General features: G+C 48.6%; 1 protein-coding gene across 1 annotated transcript in view; it reads right to left on the reverse strand.

Moving 5' to 3' along the window:
- Positions 1 to 295: 295 nt before the first annotated feature.
- Positions 296 to 22,887, reverse strand: part of TM9SF4 (transmembrane 9 superfamily member 4) — a 32,462-nt gene continuing 9,870 nt past the window's right edge. The window contains exons 3-18 of the mRNA XM_079979278.1: positions 22,445 to 22,544; positions 21,192 to 21,360; positions 20,929 to 21,058; positions 18,611 to 18,734; positions 17,563 to 17,681; positions 16,023 to 16,134; positions 12,899 to 12,969; positions 11,301 to 11,433; positions 10,156 to 10,237; positions 9,979 to 10,054; positions 8,039 to 8,122; positions 6,406 to 6,581; positions 4,782 to 4,845; positions 3,895 to 4,014; positions 3,234 to 3,323; positions 296 to 2,536 (exon numbers count right to left, since the gene is read on the reverse strand). Of these exons, the coding sequence (XP_079835404.1) occupies positions 2,387 to 2,536; positions 3,234 to 3,323; positions 3,895 to 4,014; positions 4,782 to 4,845; positions 6,406 to 6,581; positions 8,039 to 8,122; positions 9,979 to 10,054; positions 10,156 to 10,237; positions 11,301 to 11,433; positions 12,899 to 12,969; positions 16,023 to 16,134; positions 17,563 to 17,681; positions 18,611 to 18,734; positions 20,929 to 21,058; positions 21,192 to 21,360; positions 22,445 to 22,544 (1,800 nt within the window). The 3' untranslated portion in view covers positions 296 to 2,386. The remainder of the gene's footprint in view (positions 2,537 to 3,233; positions 3,324 to 3,894; positions 4,015 to 4,781; positions 4,846 to 6,405; positions 6,582 to 8,038; positions 8,123 to 9,978; positions 10,055 to 10,155; positions 10,238 to 11,300; positions 11,434 to 12,898; positions 12,970 to 16,022; positions 16,135 to 17,562; positions 17,682 to 18,610; positions 18,735 to 20,928; positions 21,059 to 21,191; positions 21,361 to 22,444; positions 22,545 to 22,887) is intronic.

Raw genomic sequence — 22,887 nt, forward strand, 5'->3', positions numbered from 1 at the left:
CTTCAAGGGTAGAAGCAGTAGGGACTCTGGTGGGGAGGACATACACCCTCCCCGGAAGTGGAACGAAGCCATCAGGTAGCTTCAAGAATGGCTGTCCTGCAGGGAGAAGATGGGCATTCTTCCTCTTGCCAGCTCAGACGTCCATGGCAAAGTTTCCCTTCTCACAGAACATCGTTTTTGGCAAATGATGTGATCAGAATGATTAACAGCAGAGCAAATGCGAGGTATGTCACCTGCAACTTGGAAAACCTAAGACAGGTCACCCATGGCTGAAGTTGCACAATCAAAGACACAATGACAACAACAGCATATTTATTTACAGTTGGGCTCAAACAATACATTAAAAAATACAAGAAACATAGTGGAAGGCCAGGGATAGAGCAGTTCTGGTTGGAAAAAGAAAATCACAGGGAGGGGGAGAAAGGACTTGGGGAAGAAATCAACATTGCACTCTTCTGATCATTATGTCAGCGCAAGCCTTCCTGCTTCCCACATGGAACAATCCACCCTCCTCCCTGCCCTGCTGTTCTGGGGTTTCTCCCAATTCATCAGGTCGCATTGGGTGGGGGAGCCTGATGCACTAGCTGAAACTCTTCCATACCTCTGCTTCTGCTAGTGTGCAGAATTAGCATACTCCAGGCCCTAGTCAAGTAGCCTAATGGTAGTTCAGATCACAGCTCACCAAGGGATCCATAGCAAAAGTAGTAAATGCCATGGCTCCCCCTTTGTCAGACCTTGATTCGTGGCTGGCGTGGCTTTGGCATGGGGGGCAAGGAAGCAATGGGTGGGCAGAGGAGCAATGCAGGAGCAAGGCCCCCATTCCCTGTGAGCCTGCAGGCTCACCCCAGTAGTTTCCTGCAGATCCCACTACCACAGGGCAGGTAAATTAAGACACACATAAGAGGCATCATCATTGATGACAAATACATGTTTAACGATCTTAAATATGTGTTCCCAAAGAGATTAATTTTCCATGGAAAAAATGCCCCCACCCCAAGTGCATGCCTCCCTCCCACACCCCACCCATGGCATACCCACTTTTTGCCGGAACAGCTCGTTCATAAAGCAGAAAACTGCAGCTAGACCATTCCACAATTAGACCTAATTTTCAGCAATTGAAAAAAATAATAATTCCAGTATTGTAATTCTGATTACAAATAAGCAAGTTTCTGTTTATCAAAGGAAGTGTTTACAACCATCTCCCAGTAAATTGATTCAGGCTCGTTTGCGATGCGCAGCGCATTAAGAGCGGGGTGCTACTGTCTCAGAGAAGGGAGACTGCGATCCATTGTGCTTGGCTAAAATATAATTTGATAGCATAACCTTGGTCTTGTGACTACGTAACCTAGTTCACACAGAAGTCGAGAGTAAAGCTGCCAATGCACTTCAATTTCTGGAGGGAGAGACAGAACTGAACAAGTGAGAAAAGGGGGTCGGCCAAATGTGCAGGGGTGTGGGTAGGAAGGGAGAACAATTCCTTTCTTTTGACACTGGGGTCAGGGGAACAGAACTCTCCCAGTTCCCTCCCCTCTCTTGCACATTACAGCAGCAGCTCCCAACATCTGAGCCATTGATTCCTCGGCACATGAACAACAGAGCACGTTTTCCAGTCTCTAAACCTCACCCAAATCCCAGTGTTGAGAAATCCCCTGGGGTTCCCCCAGGACTTCCAAGTAGCTTTCCTCCAGTTTGCAGGCCTGTTCCACTTTTCAGCAGGCAGTGGTTCCACATCATCAGTTTATCGTGGTTCAAAGCAAGTGAGCGTCCTAAGACAATAGGTGTCTGCCACCATCTGCACTGTGACACTCCCAGCATCAAGCAGCCCAGGGGAGGCAGTCTGAGAGCCCTCCGTGAGAAAACTGCACTTGCCGGAACTGGAGCATGATGAGGCGGCAGCAGACCTTCTTTCTGCCGTCTTGCTCCAAGCAAAGGCACAGCAAAAGGCTACGCTGTGCGATCACCAAAGGAGGAATCTTCCCCAAACTCATTCGTGAATTTGTAACCATTGCAATCTCCTATTATTGTCATTACAGAAAATGAATTAGACGAAAAGGAGGGGGGAGAAAGATTACTCATTGAGGGGAATGCGTCTTGGCTAAAAAAAAGAAGAGAGAAAATAAATCCCTTATAACCAGAATAGGATAAAAGTTAAAATGCAAAGTATCTACACACCCTCCCCACCAAGAAACCCGATTCCACGGACGCTGTGCCAAAGGTTACATTCCAAAAAATTGAACTATTTTTATTCCTTGTGTCCCCCACTCCAGCCGGGTTTTGTTTCCTTGGGAGAAACAGGAGAGAGGGAGAGAGAGAGAGTTCCCCACTTCCTTCCTAGGAAGAAACAGAGGGGACCAGCTGCTTTGTGCCATGTGGCGCCAGAGCATCTTCAGTCTATTTTCACAGCAGCGTAAATCTTGCGGACAAACATGTAGGCTGCATAGAAGCCAATGGTCCCCGTCAAGAGCCAGAAGGACAGCACCATGAGAGCTGTGTAGCCGAAGTACAGCAAGGAAGGAATGAACTCGACAATGTCCAGCTGCAAGAGAGAACCAGAAGGAGGTCACAGGAAGCATGTGCCAAAGCCTCTGCAGTAGCCCTCCTAACCCAAGGAAAAGCAGGGTGGGAACCTCGCTTGGCCTTCCACCTCAACCGTGTTGTGTATCATGGAACATCCACCAGGGCCAGGGCCTTCTCAGTGATGGCTCCGACCTGGTGGAATGCTCTGTCCCATGAGACTAGGGCCCTTCAGGATTTAACCTCCTTCCATTGGGCCTGTAAGGCAGAGCTATTCTGCCTGGCCTTTAATTTGAATTCAGCCTGATCTTTTATTTCCCTTTTCTTCCCTCCCCCTCCCCTTGTATGAAGATCACCCGCTCTGAGACCCCACAGCTAATTCTCCCCTGGCCTCCTCGCTGGCCCAAGTAGGACCAATTCAGCCAGCTAGCCCTGGGGATTATCTAATTAATTTTTGAATTTTATTGTCATTCATGTTTTTATACTGTATTTTATGCTGTCTTTATAATTAAGTGTTTTAAATTGTTGTTAGCCGCCCTGAGCCCGGTTTTTGAACCGGGAAGGCCGGGGTATAAATAAAAAAATATTTATTTATCTCCCACCCAAAGTGCTCAAGAGCAGCAAGTTTTGCCCCTCTACAGCCTCCCTGACCAGATATCGCAGCCCATTCAATAGTTACTGAGTGTAGGATTCGGATCTGGTGAAAACAGCAGCAGTACCTTATTCACAAAGTAGAAGACTGCGTAAATCAACACATAGAAGGCAGAACCTCCGGACACTAGGAAAGTCCTCCACCACCATCGGTAATCCTGGCAAACGAAGGAAAGACACACGGCATCATTCTGCCAGCACTCTCAACAACCCTCGCAGGTGCCCAGTCGTGTTTGGGCATCCGCTGTTTTGACCACACAAGCTCTGCGAGTGGCATGCTGTGACCGAGAGCATGCAGGTTTGAGATCTTCAGGTGTGGTGGGCAGTAGATCTGCAGCCCAGGACAGGGGGAGAGCCAAGCTGCTTTCATCCCCGCGGTTCTCTTCAAACTAGGCAAGACTGCAAGCTGAAGACAGACTCTCCAGACACGTGAAAGTGTAAATTCTTCCTCGCAGAAACACAAGCCAAAAACCCTCCCTGCACACAGAAAATTAGCATGCCAGGGAAAAGCCGACTTTCCTCCAGGGTATGCTGGCTTTCTTGTGCAGTTCTGGAAAAGCAATACCGATCAATTCAGATGAATATATTAACTGGCTTGTATTTTGAGGACAGGAGCTCTGTCTCTCTACCTAAATCTGATCCATGCTTCCCTTTGAGGCACCTTGCAGAACTGGGTTCCATTCCCTGCAACCCCCCAACAACAACCCCAGGATTAATCTGCTCTATTACCTCTGCACAGAGCTGGAAGTACACCATGACGATGCTGATCTGGGAGCAAGAGACCACGAGGATGATGAACACCAAGAAGAGGAAGCCAAAGAGGTAGTAGAACTGGTTCTCCCAAATTGCCTGGATGCGAGAGAAGAAGATGTGCACAAAGGAGGAGACATGAATATGGTGGGACAGCTCTTGATACACAAGAAGCTTGTCGCTTCGCAGAAAAAGGCAGCGAAGCAAACCTGCACCACAAACCTCTATCCAATTCTCTCCACTTTAACCATGGCTTTTCCTCAAAGAATCGGGGGATTCTTCAATTGCTTGTGTAACCGAGTTGGCTCTAGACAGGTCTCCCAGAACTAAGTCGCATTTTCAGTTCTGCTGGACCATTTCCTCAGGAGAATTGTAAGGGATCCTGGATCCGTTCTATGCTCATGAAAGGCATCTCTGTCTTGCAGAGCAGCCAGACACCCATCCCTTCTTGCAAGGCATTCCCCAATTGGAGACAGTTAAAGAAGCAAAATGTTGCAGCTCAATTTCTGGGGCTGCCACGACCAATAATGGAAGGCTCTGCAGGGCCACATCTCAACCTAGAGTGCAAAGCCCAGAAGACTTGACAAGGGAGAGCAAGCATTCTTCATCCTGCGCACACCCACCCAAAAACATGCTTGTTCTCAGTGCTATTTTTCTAGAAAAAGAGGGGCCGGAGCTCACCATAAACTTCACCTTGGTTCTCTTAGAATAGCAGTGGCAGCCACTTGAGAGGTGCCGGAGCTGAGCTGAATAAAAGCTCTGCTTGTTCTGACACACCCCATCCCAACACCACTCTTTAAAAGGCACATGATGCACCTCTCTGAGAAGCCCATGTCAGAAAAGAAGAGGGCAGCAATGGCGCTTACGCTGAAGATGAAGAAAAGTTCAATGAACATGGCTCCGAAAGGCAGAATTCCAGCCATGAGGATCCTAAAGATGAGAGACAGAATTTGGTTACTGTAGGAGCAGGTGTAGATCCAGTGATGCTAGTTAGAGCTGCACACATTGCAAACCTAAGAGCAGGCCAGCTGGATAAGATCCAAGGCCATTTAGTCAAGCACTGTTTCTGACAACAGCCAGCCAGCTGCTTCCAGAAAGCCCATAAGCAGGGTCTGAAGGCTCTAGGCTGCTTTTCCTCCCCCAGAAACTAGTATTTCATTTGGTTACTATGGGGAGTGGCCAGCCATAAGTCTATGTTCCCATCTATTCCATCTCTGGGGCTGTAAGAAAGTTAGGAAGCTTCCCTCGTACCGTCAGCGTTTTGAGCCATCCAGCACAGAGTTGGTGACAACTCTGACAGACAGCAGCTTTCTGAACTCTGTAATCCAAGACCCTTTCAACAGGACATGACCCGGGCTGAACCTGACATCACCTGGCTCCAAAACATATGATCTGGCACTGAGCTACAGTTTCATCTTTTCATTTTCTGCCCCTCAAAGTGCCTGAGCCCCACCCTGGTTGGTTGCAGATGATCCAGCTGACTTGGGTGCTGGTGGTGGCAGCAGTATAATAATATAATAATAATTTTATATTTATACCCCGCCCTTCCCGGTTCAGAAAACCGGGCTCAGGGCAGCTAACAACAAATTTAAAACACCTAATTGATGCAACAAAAAAACAGCATAAAATACAGTATAAAACGTGAATAATAAATTCAGAATTCGAAAGTCAATTTAGGGAGGAAAACCATCCAATAAACATTAGATAATCACCAGGGCTAGCTGGCTGAATTAGTCCTATTTGGGCCAGCGAGGACACCAGGGGAGAATTACCGGTAGCCGTGGGATCCCAGAGCAAGTAATCTTCATAAAAAGGGGAGAGGGAGGGAAAGAAGGAAGGGGAATAAAAGATCAGGCTAAGTTGCAATTGAAAGCCAGGCGGAATAGCTCTGTCTTACAGGCCCTGCGGAAGGAAGTTAAATCCTGCAGGGCCCTGGTCTCCTGGGACAGAGCATTCCACCAGGTCGGAGCCATCACTGAGAAGGCCCTGGCCCTGGTGGAGGATAGTCTGGCTTCCTTAGGGCCCAGGACCTCTAAACTATGATTATTGATGACAAGATAAGCCATCCAAGAGACAGAACTGCTTGCCCTCACTAGAAAGCATTCCCTTCCAGCAACGGAACAGCACATCCTTTTAAAAATAAGCCCTTGGATGGAGCCATCAAATTCTGGGTAGCTCAACTGAATCCCAAACCCAGCCAGCAGCAGCATCAGTGCTCCAGCTCCTATTTAGAATCATCAAATCCTAGAATCATAGGACCATCTGACTCATTCACCTGCAGTGCAGGAATCTTTTTGCCCTGTGGGATTTGAACCCATGACCCTGAGAGTCTCATGCTTTACTGCCCAAGGTGGCAATGGAAGGGCCTAAGGATCTTTCCAAGCTTTTCTGCAGCAATTTGCTCACTGATCCTCAAAAAGAAGAAAAGAAAGAGCTACCCAAAAGTCATTTGGCCCAGCTGCGCAGGAAAGGGTTTTCTGGGTCACTCACCCGACGAATCGATTCATGTACCACCTCTGCTCCGGAATCTGCCTTGGAATCTGATTGGTCCGCACAGGATTGTCGTAAGGCTGCTTGCGAAATCCAAAGTAGTATCCCAGGTAGACTAGGGGCAAGGAGATGCCGAACCACATGCAAAGGAGAGCCACCATGGTGGGGAAAGGGACCTGTAAATGTCAACCCAACTCTTAGAACGGGTAGCTGGCAGAAGGTGCGGCAATAGCTGAACGGGACCTAGTAAGGCAAGATGTGCCTGGAGCCACCCCTTTGCCCCAGAGCATCAAGACGGAAGGTTCGCAAGGTGATACTATGGCCTAGCATTTCTTTAGAGAAGGAGTGGGGAACCTTTCGCAGTCCAAGCACCTCATTCCCTGATGGGAAGCCTTTGAGGGACCACATAATAATGGCAGTGAGGCTAGAGAAACAGGTGAGATTATTTTATTTTATTTTTTTAGTGCAGTAGCCCACATTAAAGCCAGAGGTTTCCACGCACAGTTACAGCCACACACCCCTCTCCCCAAACTGGCAAGCAAGAGGCATTGTCACAGTTCAAAGACACACTCCCTGCTGGGCAAAAGCACTTGAAAAGACTGGTGCGGCCGGCACAACTGGATCCCGGGCTCTGCACATCTGCCAAATTTGGCCCAGGAGCAGCCAGGAGATAAGGATCTGGTCCCTGCCTGATCTGGAAGACACCAGATTGGTGAAGGTGAGTCTAAGAGAACTCGCCTGTCGGGGGGAAATGAATGCAACACCAGGCAGCTAACGCGGTTTCCTAATTCCTAATGTTCAAAATGTGTCCTGCTTGAGTATTTCACAGAATATTTTGGAAAAATCAAGATTTAGAAAATTGTTCTTAAATGTCTTTTTTAATAGCTACAGAAATGGCAGCATCCTCTTGGGGGTGGGGCCTGAGGGGAGGGAGATAATTTCACAGAATGTATCAGGAAACTTTTAAGGTCTCATGTTTTGTTATGTTCTTTTATATTCTGTTGGAAGCTGCCCAGAATGGCTGGGGCAACCCAGTCAGATGGGTGGGGTACAAGAAACAAATCATTCATTATTATTATCATTATTATCATTATTATGCATTGTATGTGTATACTGGTAAAGGTAAAGGGACCCCCTGACCATTAGGTCCAGTCATGGCCGACTCTGGGGTTGCAGCACTCATCTCGCTTTATTGGCCGAGGGAGCTGGCGTACAGCTTCTGGATCATGTGGCCAGCATGACTAAGCCGCTTCTGGAGAACCAGAGCAGCGCACGGAAACGCCATTTACCTTCCCACTGGAGCGGGACCTATTTATCTACTTGCACTTTGACGTGCTTTCGAACTGCTAGGTTGGCAGGAGCTGGGACCGAGCAACGGGAGCTCACCCCGTCGTGGGGATTCGAACCGCTGACCTTCTGATCGGCAAGCCCTAGGCTCTGTGGTTTAACCCACAGCGCCATCCTATGTGTATATTAGGGAAGGCAAAACATATGAGGAGCTTAAAAGGAGCCAACCAACATTTCTTACGTCTCAGAACATATAAACACACACAAATTATGTATATAAGAGTTAGAAAAGAGTAAACCAAGCCAAGTGTTTCCAGAGAGAGCAAAGAGGTGGGAAGATACATACCGCTCCCGACGAGTGCTTGCCCCAGATGAAGCAGTTCAGGATGAAGCATATCCCAAAGACAACTCCTGGGTACAGGGTGGCTGTCTGCAAGGAGCAAAACAAGCAGGACTGAATGATGACAGTGGCAGACGGTGTCAGCAAGGCTCATCCAAGGAACCTAATGCAGTTCCTACGCCACTTCACAGCACCAGGCGCAGAAGGCAGCAGCCTTAGAGCCCCTGCGAGAGCCGGTGATCCACAGACCAAGCTGTGACTCACAAAGCCCCCAATTCAAATTCCAGATCTGCCAGAGATTAGTTCCCTCAACACACATTGCTTCAGCACCTGCAACTGTTGGGATGTTCCATTCCATCTTAAGGAACAGACATGGGACTGTTGCGTGTCACATGTCTGTAACACACTCCAGCATTGCATGCTGGGAACTTCCATTTGTGCATAGCTTTCTGTTTTGCTTTGGACACGAAGGAGATCAGACATGTTTCCTTTTGTCCTGATCTACGCTGAATAAACCTGCTTGTAAATATGCTCACACAGCCTCTCCTGCCACTTCTGTTTGCGCAGCGTTTCTCTGCTGAATAGCGTGCTCCGTCTTCTAAAGCCTGGGTTGCAGATTTATGCTGCACCAAGGACCGTAGTTCGCCCGGCACACCGGCCAGTGGGCTGGAGCCAGCTGGGGGCCTGCCAATTGCCCGTTTCCTTGGATGCATCGCAACAGCAACATGGTGATAACAATATTGACCAGCCACACAGGACTGTTGTAAAATTGCAATGGGAGAAGGAGTGCAAAGTCTCTGCACACTCAAAGGTGCTTCCTTTCAGTTTTATCAAAAGGGACTTCCAGTAATAAACACATAAAATTGCTACCTACCTACTTAAAAGTGCTAGGAATCATCCTCATCTCAGTTTGCACTCCTGATGCTTTTAGTTTTATCAAAATGGACTTTCAGCAATAAACACATAAAATTGCTACCGACCTACCGTCCTACCTACCGACCTAAAAATTTATCTACTTGGAAAATGCTAGGAATCATCCTCATCTCAGTTTGCACTCCTGATGCTGTGGGGTAAAAGTCTGAAAGCATCCCAGAAGCAAACAGTGAAGTCCCAGAGCAGAGACTAAACACAAGATTTGATGTGGAGAAGCAGCCAGGCCTTGCCAACTCAGTAAGAAGCAAAAGCTGCAGGGACCTGCAAAGCTGCACGAGTTATTCAAACAGCCAAATACAACTTATTTATTTAAGGAATCTGTAGTCCCTCTCTTCATTCTGGAGCCCCAGGGTGGCAAGCAACATTATAATTGCAAATACTAATAAAAATCTAAAGGTAAAGGGACCAACTCTGGGGTTGCGGCGCTCATCTTGCTTCGGGGTCATGTGGCCAGCATGATTAAGCCGCTTCTGGCGAACCAGAGCAGCGCACGGAAACACCTTTTACCTTCCCACTGGAGTGGTACCTATTTATCTACTTGCCCCTGGACGTGCTTTCGAACTGCTAGGTTGGCAGGAGCAGGGATCAAGCAACGGGAGCTAACCCCGTTGTGGGGATTCGAACCGCCGACCTTCTGATCGGCAAGCCCTAGGCTCTGTGGTTTAACCCACAGTGCCACCCGTGTCCCAAGAAAAATCTAGAACAAAATAAATCAATATCATAAAATCCACCAACGATAAATAAAACAGGCGGCGGCAGCAAGAAATCATTTTCACTGTGCCCTTTATCCCTCCCCAAAGCCTGATTTCTTCTATTATGCCTATTTTCTGTTGTAAAGCAAAGGTCAGAGTCCAAGGCATAACACCCCCAGCAACTCTATCCCGAGATTATGCCAGGGCCCCTTCCAACAGCCACAGTGGTTATCTCATCATCAGAAACAAATGAGGCTCCGCAGTTTGCCCTCACGCACTTTCCCAAGTCCCTCAGGGTTTGTGAAGATAAGTGTCACTTACGCAGAAAGCCCCTTTCTTCCACCGGTGGCCTTTCAGTGTCCGATAGAGTCGGCCAGCGGAGAAACCACCAAAAACCCTAGTGCAGAGGACACAGAGAGGAGAAACAGACGGTTACCTCCCATCACAGGTCAGGCAGAGGGATGATGGCTGACACAAGGGACAAGTCACACCACTTACCCCATGAACATGAAGAGGAAGCAGGCTGTGGTCATCAGGGCACCTCGGCTGGAAGGAGACAGCATCCCCAGCATGGCCACAACTGAAAGGCAAGGCAAGGAGGATTAAGGCCCACCACTCACAAACCAATACTCCTCTGCAGAAAGCTAACCTGCCGGAATTCAAAGAGAGCCCTTGCACACTGAAAAGGGGTGTGTGTGCTTTGATGAGTATTCACAAAGCACATTTGTTCACCGTGGCACTATTTTTCAAATTTCCTATCCCCACTTGTTTTTTCAAACAGGCTTGAAGTGGGTTAGCGAGCAGTCAATAATAATAATAATAATAATAATAATAATAATAATAATAATAATAAATTATTTGTACCCCACCCATCTAGCTGTGTCTTCCCAACCACTCTGGGCGGCTTCCAACAAAGATTAAAAATACAAGCTTGGTTCCCTGTAGCTTTGCTTCTTGCAATGAGGGAACTGCCAGAAGGCCCTCAGCGCTGGACCTCAGCGTCTGGGCAGAATGATGGGGGTGGAGACGCTCCTTCAGGTATACAGGACCAAGGCCGTTTAGGGCTTTCAAGGTCAGCACCAACACTTTGAATTGTGCTCGGAAACGTACTGGGAGCCAATGTTGGTCTTTCAAGACCGATGTTATGCAGTCTTGGCGGCCGCCCCCAGACACCAGTCTAACTGCCGCATTCTGGATTAGTTGTAGTTTCCGGGTCACCTTCAAAGGTAGCCCCACGTAGAGTGCATTGCAGTAATCCAAGCGAGAGATAACTAGAGCATGCACCACTTTGGCAAGATAGTCTGTGGGCAGGTAGGAGACATAATCCCTAAACAGCTCCGATATACATTTAAAGCAAACAACTATTAACAGCACACGATTCCCTAGAATGCAAAGGGGTCTTTCAAGGGGGTGGGCGCCGTCAGTATGTGGCTCCAAGAGGAAATTGACACCTGAGAATCAGTATGCAGACAAGCCGATGTCTTGGCAATTGCCAATAGGGCTTTGATGTAAGGCCACATCTCCCAGCACAGAGGGACCAGCTTATTCAACAAGCTGTCTTCCTCCTTAGCCTCTAGAGTCTCTTCTCCCCTGCCCCCTTTTCACAAAGAAGCACCCCCAGGCTCCCCAGGTGGGATACTCACAAATAACAATCAGGATCATGCAAAAGAGCTGGATTCCAGAGCCCAGGAGGGAGCTGAGTATCATGGGATATTGAGGCGGCCTGAAAACATCACCGTGTACCAGCTTCCACCCAGATTCCTCCATGGTGTCTTCCTGCAGGGAAAATCGACACACAGAGGGATTGAAATCAAGCCCCACGAAAAGGACTGCCACGTACACTTATAATAATAATAATAATGAATTATTATTTATACCCCGCCCATCTGGCTGGGCCTCCCCAGCCACTCTGGGCGGCTTCAATGGAAACCAAAAATACAGTAGAATATCACACGTTAAAAACTTCCCTGAACAGGGGTGCCTTCAGATGTCTTCTGAATGTCAGGTAGTTGTTTATCGCTTTGACATCTGCTGGAAGGGCGTTCCACAGGGCGGGCGCCACTACCGAGAAGGCCCTCTGCCTGGTTCCCTGTAGCTTTGCTTCTCGCAGCGAGGGAACCGCCAGAAGGCCCTCGGCGCTGGACCTCAGCGTCCGGGCAGAACGGTGGGGGTGGAGACACTCCTTCAGGTATACTGGACCTTTGAGGCCGTTTACACTTCTCTCCCCCCCTCACTGCCACAGAGATGTACAGAGCATGTCCTCTCCTCCCCCAGGGCTCTCCTCTCTGTAGTGAGTCACCACATTTCACAAAACCTTAAGGCCCTTCTGGGTACTGCCTGCAGCTGAAAAGTGTTTCACCGCAGCAAGGTCTGCCGAGAATCTGCTGTTAAGTGGTTAAGCCCCAGTATAAACTCTGGACTCTACCCACATCACTAGCTATGGAATTTGATGCCACAAGCCACAGCAGTGCTTTTAAAAAGGGATTGGTCAGGTGAACAGCAGAAAGTGACCAGGTGGCTACTGGACATTATAGCTATGTGCTACTATGTTCAGCCTTGCTCCAGTGGGCTTCCCTGAGGCATCCACCTGGCTGACAATAATAATAATTTATTATTTATACCCCACCCATCTGGCTGGGCCTCCCTGCCACGCTGTGCAGCCCCCAACGAAATATCAAAACACAGTAATGCATCAAACATTAAAAGCTTTCCTAAACAGGGCTGCCTTCAGAAGTCTTCTAAAAGTTTGGTAGTTGTTGTTCTCTTTGACATCTGGTGGGAGGGCATTCCACAGGGCAGGCGCCACTACCGAGAAGGCCCTCTGCCTGGTTCCCTGTAACTTGCCTTCTCGCAGTGAGGGAACTGCCAGAAGGCCCTCGGTGCTGGACCTCAGTGTCCGGGTAGAACGATGGGGGTGAAAACGCTTCTTCAGGTATACTGGAACTTTGAGGCCATTTAGGGCTTTAAAGGTCAGCACCAACACTTTGAATTGTGCTTGGAAACGTACTGGGAGCCAATGTAGGTCTTTCAAGACCGGTGTTATGGGAAACCCAGTGCTGAATAAAGTCGGATTTAATCCAGCTGAGCTCCTCTTACATTCTCTACCCATTTCCTTGGCTACCTCCCCTCTACCCTTCTCAAAAGGAGAGTCTGGGAACGTTCTCAAGATGCAAGGAAGGGTCCCCACTCCCTCTCCACCCCACCCCACCTGCCAGCCCCAAGCACATCATGCTTCTCGTACAATGTCATCTTCCTTGTTGTAGTTGGCAATATCCTTCCGGAGCGTCCGGATGATGATCATGCTGAGAATACCTGAAACGAGTAAGACCTGGAATGAATGAACTGCAGTTTATTCCACTGAGCGCCTAGGCACCTGCAAACCAGCAGCACGTGGGAGCAGTTGATCATGAGGGGTGATGCGTCAGTCAACACAGAGTCCCCCGCAGTCCACATTTGCCCACATGTCCTCAGACAGTAGCAATGTGGGGTGAGGTTGGGTTCTCACAGCAAGAATTGCACTTTTGAGTCCCCTACACCAAAGGAGCTGCTGCTGCTACAAGTATTCATTTTCACATTTTCTCATGCCTTCTGCTAACGCACACAGGGCCGCAGCAAAAGTAGTGGAAGTTGCCACTTGGACAGGCCCTTGGAGGGCAGGGGGGTTGATTTCAGTGCAAGCCATTCTTTTCTTCTTTAGAGGCATTTTAAAAGTGTCTCTTTCTTGGGTTGCCATGTTGGGCGGTGGGGCCCAAGGGGAGGAGGCAAAAATAGCCAAGTAGCCAAGTAAAGGAAGCCAGAGGGATCTATGCCTGTTCTTGGATATACTCAAGATTAAGTGATAACCCCTGTAACTCCCAGAACTTGATCACACCAGTTTTAATAACCTTACACCTCTTCTTAACCAGGTAAACAGTAACTCTGTGTAGTAGTGGAATGTATATGTATGGACTGTTTGAAGTATTTCATATACTCCTCACTAATAGTAATTGCAATAATAATAATAATAATTTATTTGTACCCTGCCCACCTGACTGGGTTGCCCCAGCCACTCTGGGAGGTTTCTAACATATATAAAAACATTATAAAACATTACACATTAAAAAGCTTCCCTAAATAAGGAAGTAAGATGTCTCTTTAAAAGACATCTGAAGGCAGCCCTGTTTAGGGAAGTTTTTAATATTTAATGCTGTATTGTTTTTAACACTTGATTGGAAGCCGCCCAGAGTGGCTGGGAAAACTCAGCCAGATGGGTGGGGTATAAATATATTATTATTATTATTATTATTATTATTATTATTATTATTACTACTACTACTACTACTACTACTACTATACAGGGTTGTGTTCCTATATCTTCTAAAGGTTATACAGTGGTGTCTCGCAAGACGAAAAGAATCTGTTCCGTGAGGCTCTTCGTATAGCGGTTTTTTCGTCTTGCGAAGCAAGCCCATTGACGGCTTAGAAAAAGGGGGGGGAGGAAAAAAAAGTCGGAAAAACTCGCAAGACATTTCGTCTTGCGAAGCAAGCCCATAGGGAAATTCGTTTCACGAAGCGCCTCCAAAACGGAAAACCCTTTCGTCTAGCGGGTTTTCCGTCTTGCGAGGCGTTTGTCTTGCGGGGCACCACTGTATTCCATTCCATTCCATTCTTTTCTATTCTAAGCAGATAATGTTCTTAATAATAATAATAATAATAATAATAATAATTTATTTGTACCTAGCCACTCTGGGCGGCTTCCAACAAAGATTAAAAATACATTAAAATGTCACACATTAAAAACTTCCCTGAAGTTCGGATGTCTTCTAAATGTCAGGTAGTTATTTATCTCTTTGACATCTGATGGGAGGGCATTCAACAGGGCAGGTGCCACCACCGAGAAGGCCCTCTGCCTGGTTCCCTGTAGCTTTGCTTCTCGCAATGAGGGAACTGACAGAAGGCCCTTGGAACTGGACCTCAGCGTCCGGGCAGAACGATGGAGGTGGAGATGTTCCTTCAGGTATACTGGGCCGAGGCATTTAGGGCTTTAAAGGTCAGCACCAACACTTTGAATTGTGCTCAGAAACGTACTTTATTGAACCTATTCTTATTTTTTTAAAAAATAAAAATCACTACATCCCTTGTTTCTTGCAATGCTCTCATTGTGCACCAGGGGGCGCTCCTTCCTTCCTTCCAAAAACGGGTCAAAAGGCAGACTTCTGCCTTGGCCCTCCCCTCACGCAGCAACACAAAATTGCTTGCAGCAGTTTCCATCCAGTGCGCAGGGCCTGTGAGTTGCCCAAAGACACCGGCATGCTGAGGAAGTGGCATATACAGTGTGCAGCATGGACTGTGGCCCTTACCCTACACTGCTTGGCCACAAGTGAAGGGAAAGCGATGCACAAACCAGCCCTGCTGCAGCTCAACTCCATCTGCAGGCAGCAAAACTGAGACGCAGACGACACCACGCACTGAGCAAAGACAGGCAGCTAAGGACACTGACGGATACACAAGTTGCTGGTGAAGAAAACCGTAGTGACCAGACCGGGTGCCAGAAGCATTCAGTACCTATTTACAACCAGCTTCCAATCCTTGCAATACCCTCACAGTGTTTCAGAGTCTACCTATGAAGCAGAATGAGGAGGCAGAGCAGAACGTGCCATTCTAGGCCTGAGGCTGTGTTTCTACACCAAGGACACCCTGCAACCACAACAGGGTGAAAAAAAAGGTGGGATAGAAACTGCAGCCCTTATGTGTTGGGTTTTCTACTGGCGCAGGGTTTCTCTTTTGTTTTATTATGAGGCAGTCTTTCCAAAGTCCTTTTACATGGGTAGTAGACCCAGCCAGGATCATCGGGCCACGTGGTGAGGGTAGAATTCGAACCCAAGCCCACTGGACTATTTCTGATTTGTTACTCTTTCACTCAGCATATACATAAATGATAGCCCAGCTGGGTCTACACGACTTAAAGGTAAAGGGACCCCTGACCATTAGATCCAGTCGTGACCGACTCTGGGGTTGTGGCGCTCATCTCGCTTTATTGGCCGGGGAGCCGGCTTACAGCTTCCGGGTCACGTGGCCAGCAGGACTAAGCCGCTTCTGGCGAACCAGAGCAGCGCACAGAAACGCCGTTTACCTTCCCACTGGAGCGGTACCTATTTATCTACTTGCACTTTGATGAGCTTTCGAACTGCTAAGTTGGCAGGAGCTGGAACTGAGCAACGGGAGTTCAACCTGTTGCGGAGATTCGAACCACCGACCTTCTGATCGGCAAGCCCTAGGCTCTGTGGTTTAGACCACAGCGCCACCCGTATCCAGTCTCTATTCCTACCGTATAGCGGCAAGATAATCTCTCCCCGCCCAACAAAACCCCCTGGCTTCTCTCTTACCCGAAAGGAAGAACACGACCACGACAGAGTTAATGATGGAGAACCAATGGATCTGCACGTCACTCATTGTGAGGTAAGTGTCCCAGCGAGAAGCCCATTTGATGTCGCTTTCCTACAGGAGAAGTTTAGCTAGTTAGTAGGTTAATTGAGTTGGTCCACTATTATTCCCATGCTGGAGATGGAAAGTTGAGGCAAAGGGGTAAGTGGTGTATTTGCTTTTCTGCAAATCAGTGCTTTATGAATACAGTGGTGCCCCGCAAGACGAATGCCTCGCAAGACGGAAAACCCGCTAGACGAAAGAGTTTTCCGTTTTGGAGGTGCTTCGCAAAACGAATTTCCTATGGGCTTGCTTCACAAGACAAAAATGTCTTGCGAGTTCCTGCGGGTTCCCCCCCCCTTTTTCTAAGCCGCTAAGCCACTTATCCGCTAAGCCGCTAAAAGCCGCTAATAGCGCTAATCTGCTAAGCCATCAATGGGCTTGCTTCGCAAGATGAAAAAACCGCTAGACGAAGAGAATCGCGGAACGGATTCTTTTCGTCTTGCGAGGCACCACTGTAAAGAAATAACCCACAGGAGTTGTATTCAACTAGGTTCCACTCAGAAATTAAAGGCCCCAGCTAGCCCATGGATTTCAGTGAGTCTACTCAGAGCATGACTGGCACTGGATGCAAATGCAAATGCAAACACACACACACACACACACACCCCGCTGCCCAAGAAGAAAACAAGACAATAATCCTAAAGATCAAGAGAAGACCAGCTCTGTTGACCAGAGAAGGAGCAACTACAGGGAGCTGGCATCCCCTCTGCTCACTTCCCTGTTAGCATGTACATTCAGCTCCAACCGACAAGATTCCCTGGGACTGCAAATTCTGGGCCCATGCATCATCCAGAGGTCTAAAGGCTGCTAAGTTCATGCTACAATTCACTTGACAGAAAGAGGGATTTACAGTAAATCTTGTACATAAATAAACGAACGAACGACACGAAAAGGCAAATCACACCCAATTCCAAAGCAGCAGACTAGGGGACAGAAAGGCACACCAGCCAGAAATGCCCTAACAGGTTCCCCAAAGGCTGAAATGGAGCAGGGCTTTTCACAAGATGGGGGCCACCACCTAAAAAGCCCTGCTTCTTCAACATGGCACCCTCCTGACGCCTTGGACTGCAGCTTCCATCAGCGCATGCTGGCTGGGACCGATGGGAGTTGTAGTCCTAACCTGGGGAAAGGTGTTTTTGTGACTCCGTAATTTTTTCTTTGCAGGTGGCACCCGAAGCAAGCTTTCTTCTGTTGAGTCTTAACCTGTGGTGGGGAACCTACTTGATTTTAAAAGAAATGTACAGGAGATGAAAGGAGTTCCCTTAAAGACAGCTGAGGCCCTCCATATCCATGCTCCAACACTGTTTCCCACTCTTCTTTTAATTAGGGTTTCCCAGCCCTCGGACATATTCTCCCCACGGTGACCATTTCCCCTACACCAATTCCACCTCCTCCCCTCTTTCTCCTCTCCCCTCCCCAAATAAAAAACCCGGCCCTCACCTCCCAATGCACAGAGTAGGTAAAAAGCAGCTTGTTCTCCTTCGTGGGGTCAATCTCTTGAGGAGCGGAGTTGGCAGCTTCAGGCAGGACACAGGCACCCTTTTCGTCAGCTTTCAGATCTAGGGGGCAAAAAAACCTCACGCGTCAGAAGAAGCAGCCTGACTCCAGAGACCCAGGCCCTATACAAGCTTGGGGTCCCCTCACCCCCAACTAGCCTCGCGTGGCAATCCTCTGGCTGCGCTGCCCTGCATGTTCCTCCGATTGCACAAACACATACACAGGAATGTAGGAAGCTGCCCTTACAGTAAGACCATTGGTCCATCTTGCTCAGTATTGTCTACAGCGGCTCTCCAGAATTTCAGACACAGCGTGTCTCCCAACCCTACTAGAGATGCTGAGGATTGATGCTCTACCACTGAGCTATGGCCCTGAGCTACGTATCCCTACCATGTTCCTGCTGCAAAAGCAGCAGTGCGTGAAACAGTTTTTCATGGAGTCAGACCTTTGATCCCGCCACACCAGAGATGGAAGCCTATGCACCCACTTCCCATGGTGCTAGAGGACTCCCATCAGCTGCACACCCAGTGCAGCCAATGGCCAGGGGCAAGGGAAACGGGAGTCCCAACAATTTATGGTTCCCCACCCTTCACCTGCATTGGCCAGCAGTGACTCTGCAAAATGTGCAGGTCCCCTTCTAAGCGATTTCCGTGAAATGGACCAGGCTGGCTGCACCTGCCTGCCCATGGTTTTTTTGCCAATGAGTGAAGTCAGGAATCCCTGGTGTCCCAAACTGCTCCTGTTTCCCAATCCCATTCTGTGTACTTTTCCTGCTTTGTGGGTCCACGCCTAAAGCCAGCCAGAGAGAACATGCAAGAAACCCTCAAGACTGAGCAAGAGCTGCTCTCTCCCTCCCATAGCTCACCCCAAACACATCATACAATGGGATCTCCTCTCCCACCTGTACTTTCTTCTCCAAAATGTCCCTCTTAGTTCAAGTCCAGAGCTTGGCCCTCCTTCTCAACACAAAGCCCTTGCTCTCTTCTCTTACCAGCAAGCTTAATGCTCTGCGGAACGACCTCAAAGCGGACCACCCTGTAGGTAGGCTCTTGGTTCTCTTCCACATCCTCTCTGTGGTAGTAAAGGATGAAGGAGAGGTGGTTGTGCAGGTAGAACTAGAACAGATGGGATATCAAGAGAGATGTTAGAAGCCCTGGAGGAAGAAAATAAAAATTAATTGGGGTGATGTGCACTATCTCGCCAAGTGGTTTGCAGGCTCAGAGGTCTCTTTCGTGTGTTGCACTTCTCCTCAAATTCTTCATGATAAGGGAGTACAGATTAGAAGATACAGTCATACCTCGGGTTAAATATGCTTCAGGTTTAGTGTTTTCAGGTTGCGTTCCGCGGTGACCCAGAAGTAACGGAATGGGTTACTTCCGGGTTTCACTGCTCGCACATGCGCAGACGCTCAAAATGACGTCACACGCATGCGCAGAAGCGGCAAATTGCAACCCGCGCACGCGCAGGTTGTGTTCTGCTCGGGATGCAAACGGGGCTCCGGAACGGATCCCGTTCGCATCCAGAGGTACCACTGTACATCAAACTACAGACTCACAACCTGCCCTGGGGGGTGGGTTCCAGGGATTGTGTGAAAAGCTGATATCACATATAGCCAGAACCACCCTCTGTGCAACCACCCCTACCGTTCCAGGGCCAACACACTGAGTGAGCCTTGCCCACCATGCAAGGCGGAGAGCATTTAAGCTTTCTGACTTGCTTATGAGGCTCTGGGAGGCGCCTGCTAGGTCTCATGCAAGAGCCTCCCAGAGCCCCAAAAGCAAGCCAGAGAGCTTAAAAGTGCTTTCCACAGCAGGAAAACCCAGCATGGAAAACCCATCTTGCGTGCATTCAATTTGTGCAATCACAGCTGGCCAGCTGCCCAGCGTGTTAAGCTATGATCGTGCAACCCATTTAGGATGCTGCCCCCACTCCCCCGGCAGAAGATAATTCAGAATTTGGAAATCAGAATAAATTGCCCATATCAAACCATTGGGCTAATATTTATTTGGCTCTCAAATTCCAGGCTTCCTCTTTTGTATGGGGCGCATTAGACTGCAAGCCTGTCAGCATTTGGCTTTTAAAAATCCCTGTACAGCACAAAAATCTTTGTACAGCACAGAAGGAAAAACTTTAGGTGTCTGACAAATAAACAGTAATTCCCAGCTCTCACACATTTACCAGTCTATGTGTCACCTGATCTCCAGAGGGCAGGAAGGAGAAGGCAGGCTTAGTGTCCAGGCAGCTCAAATACTTTGGGAGAGCAGCATGCAGGTTTGTGGTAAACACCGCCTGAATTTTCCTCACTGCCACCTTTCAGTTTCTGGCATGTGTGCACATGCACATTCATATTTCCATACAACATTCACAGCAAAGTTCAAAGACCTATGGTTGGTACATTCAGTATAACAATGCAAAATAAAGTGTGCTTTAAAGGGAACTGCCGTGGTTGGAGGATGGATGGCGGCTAACAGATTGAGGTTGAATCCTGACAAGACAGAAGTACTGTTTTGGGGGGGGGGGACAGGAGGTGGGCAGGTGTGGAGGACTCCCTGGTCCTGAATGGGGTAACTGTGCCCCTGAGGGACCAGGTGCGCAGCCTGGGAGTCATTCTGGACTCGCAGCTGTCCATGGAGGCACAGGTCAATTTTGTGTCCAGGGCAGCTGTTTACCAGCTCCATCTGGTACGCAGGATGAGACCTTCCCTGCCCGCTGTCTGTCTCACCAGAGTAATACATGCTCTAGTTATCTCCCGCTTGGATTACTGCAATGCGCTCTACGTGGGGCTACCTTTGAAGGTGACCCGGAAACTACAACTAATCCAGAATGTGGCAGCTAGACTGGTGACTGGGAGCAGCCACTGAAACCACATAACACTGGTCTTGAAAGCTCTACATTGGCTCCCAGTACGTTTCCAAGCACAATTCAAAGTGTTGGTGCTGACCTTTAAAGCCCTAAACGGTCTCGGTCCAGTATACCTGAAGGAGTGTCTCCACCCCCATCGTTCTGCCCGGACACTGAGGTCCAGCACCGAGGGCCTTCTAGCGGTTCCCTCACTGAGAGAAGCCAAGTTACAGGGAACCAGGCAGAGGGCCATCTCGGTGGTGGCACCTGCCCTGTGGAACGCCCTCCCGCCAGATGTCAAAGAGAAGAACAACTACCAGACTTTTAGAAGACAGCTGAAGGCAGCACAGTTTAGAGAAGCTTTTAATGTTTAACAGACCACTGTATTTTAATACTTTGTTGGAAGCCGCACAGAGTGGCTGGGTATAAATAATAAATTATTATTATTATTATTATTATCATCCTCACCTTGCGGCTGTCCATGAACCCGAGCCGATAGCCATGCTCAAACTGGATGTCTTTCTCCTTGTTCTTCTCTTCCTCCTCGCGGTTCGAGTAGAATTCCAGCCGCGTGGCCACAGGCAGGTTGTCAGCGATGCTGCAAAGATAAGCCCTCGAGTCAGAGCTACTTGCCCACTGCTGCCACCCAGGGGGCCCCTCCTTGACTTGCCATAAGCAAGGAGGACTCCCGCTGAGTTGCTCTGTCTCATGCTCAGAGGACAGAGACTCACAGGTGGACATAGTATTCCTCCTGGATCCGTTCGGCGATCAGCTTGCTCGCTTCCTTGGTCAGGGTTACAGGCTTGCTGGGGGATTCGCACAAAACCTCGCACTTCTTCTCAACGTTCATGAAAACCTGGAATGGCGTGTTGACGATCCGGTCCCCTCTAAGGACCTCACCTGCAAATGAAAGGCAGGCAGGGAGAATGAGAATGAGAGAGCTCACAGCAGTGAGTGGCAGAACAAACCCCCAGCCTTCAAACTTTTGCATCTCCTGCTCTAAACATATCAAGTCTCAAGCTGACAGCTGGAACAGACTCTAGTGGGCAAGATTAGGAGCCAGGAGCCTGTGGCCTTCCAAAGGTTTTTGGATTTTGATGACTCCCATCAGCCACAGTCACCTTGGTCAATGGTCAGGGATGATGGGAGTTGCCCTCCAGCAACTTCAGGAAAGACACAGGTTCCCCATCGCTCTTCCAGGTGGGCCAGTGATCTGATTCAGGACAAGGCAGCTTTAGAGGTTAAATAATCCAAACACACCAGTGGTTCCCAAAGGGGACGGGACCACCCCTGTTGGGGGGATTACCTGGGGGTGGTACTAAGAGGCAAGGGGGTAGCAGGGGGCCGCTGGAGGTGTAAATGGCAATCGTATTTTGAAAAGCTGGTATCACCGAATCCAGTTCACTGCTGTTGTTGAATTAACTCAGCTAAATAGTTTCAACTGGATTTGGAATAAATGTGCAATTAATTGTTACTGTTTTGAATTTTATAGTGTTTTTATCTTCCTTAGCGGGTCATGCAAACGGCCATTCTGAATAATGCTTTTCATAGGCTAGAGGGCACTGGGATCACTTTATGGAACTAAGGGGCGGTGGCCCAAAACACTGGAATATACCACCCGTGTTATTGGGGGAGGACCATGTGCTTGCTTTATTCTTCTTTACCAGGCATTCTGGGTGGGACTGGCACCTCAACCCTTCCATTTAGAAACTACCACTTTCCCCAGAGAGATCCACCCTCATGATTAAAGCATTCCACACAAGGAGAGTGAAAGAGCGTCAGCCCAAATGAATAACTGATTGCCCATTGCATTCTAGACTACAGGCAATAGTAGAGGAAGGGGAGACTGCAATATGCTGGAGCCAGGGCCTTGAGGAAAGGGCTGGAATGGGTGCCCCCACTTCATGTACACAGCGCACGGATCCTGCGGTCAACCACAGACACCAAAGTACGCAAAGAAAAGTGGAGGACTCTGTGCCCTTACCTAGATTTTCAGCTTTATATGTGACTGTCTGTGGATGGCAGAAAGGTAAGGAGTAATATTCATAAGGTAGCTGCGTTCGTGAACTGGTGAGCTTCACAGCCTGGAAAAACAAGGGGATTATCAGATTCATTGTTCCAGCTCTACCAAGAGGGAAGGAAGTTCCCTAGTTTCCACCTTTACAACTGGACCAATGCCCCTCTACCCCTTCCATGGAGATAAATTATGTAACACAGAGGAAACATACAAGACAGGATATGGCCATCAAGACACCAGGGCTTGGCCGCATAAAAATGTTTTTATGCTCTGCAGGACTTGCCAAACCTTGCTGGCATCAGTGTGGAAGCTTATATGCAAGATAAAGCCCACAGCTTTAGTAAAAAATAAAACAAAGAGGCCACAGAAGGTTTGAGCCTATGTCTGACCTGCCCCCAAGAGGCTGCAAA

Source organism: Podarcis cretensis (assembly GCF_951804945.1).
Source record: "Podarcis cretensis genome assembly, chromosome: 6".
NCBI classification, from domain to species: Eukaryota; Metazoa; Chordata; class Lepidosauria; order Squamata; family Lacertidae; genus Podarcis; species Podarcis cretensis.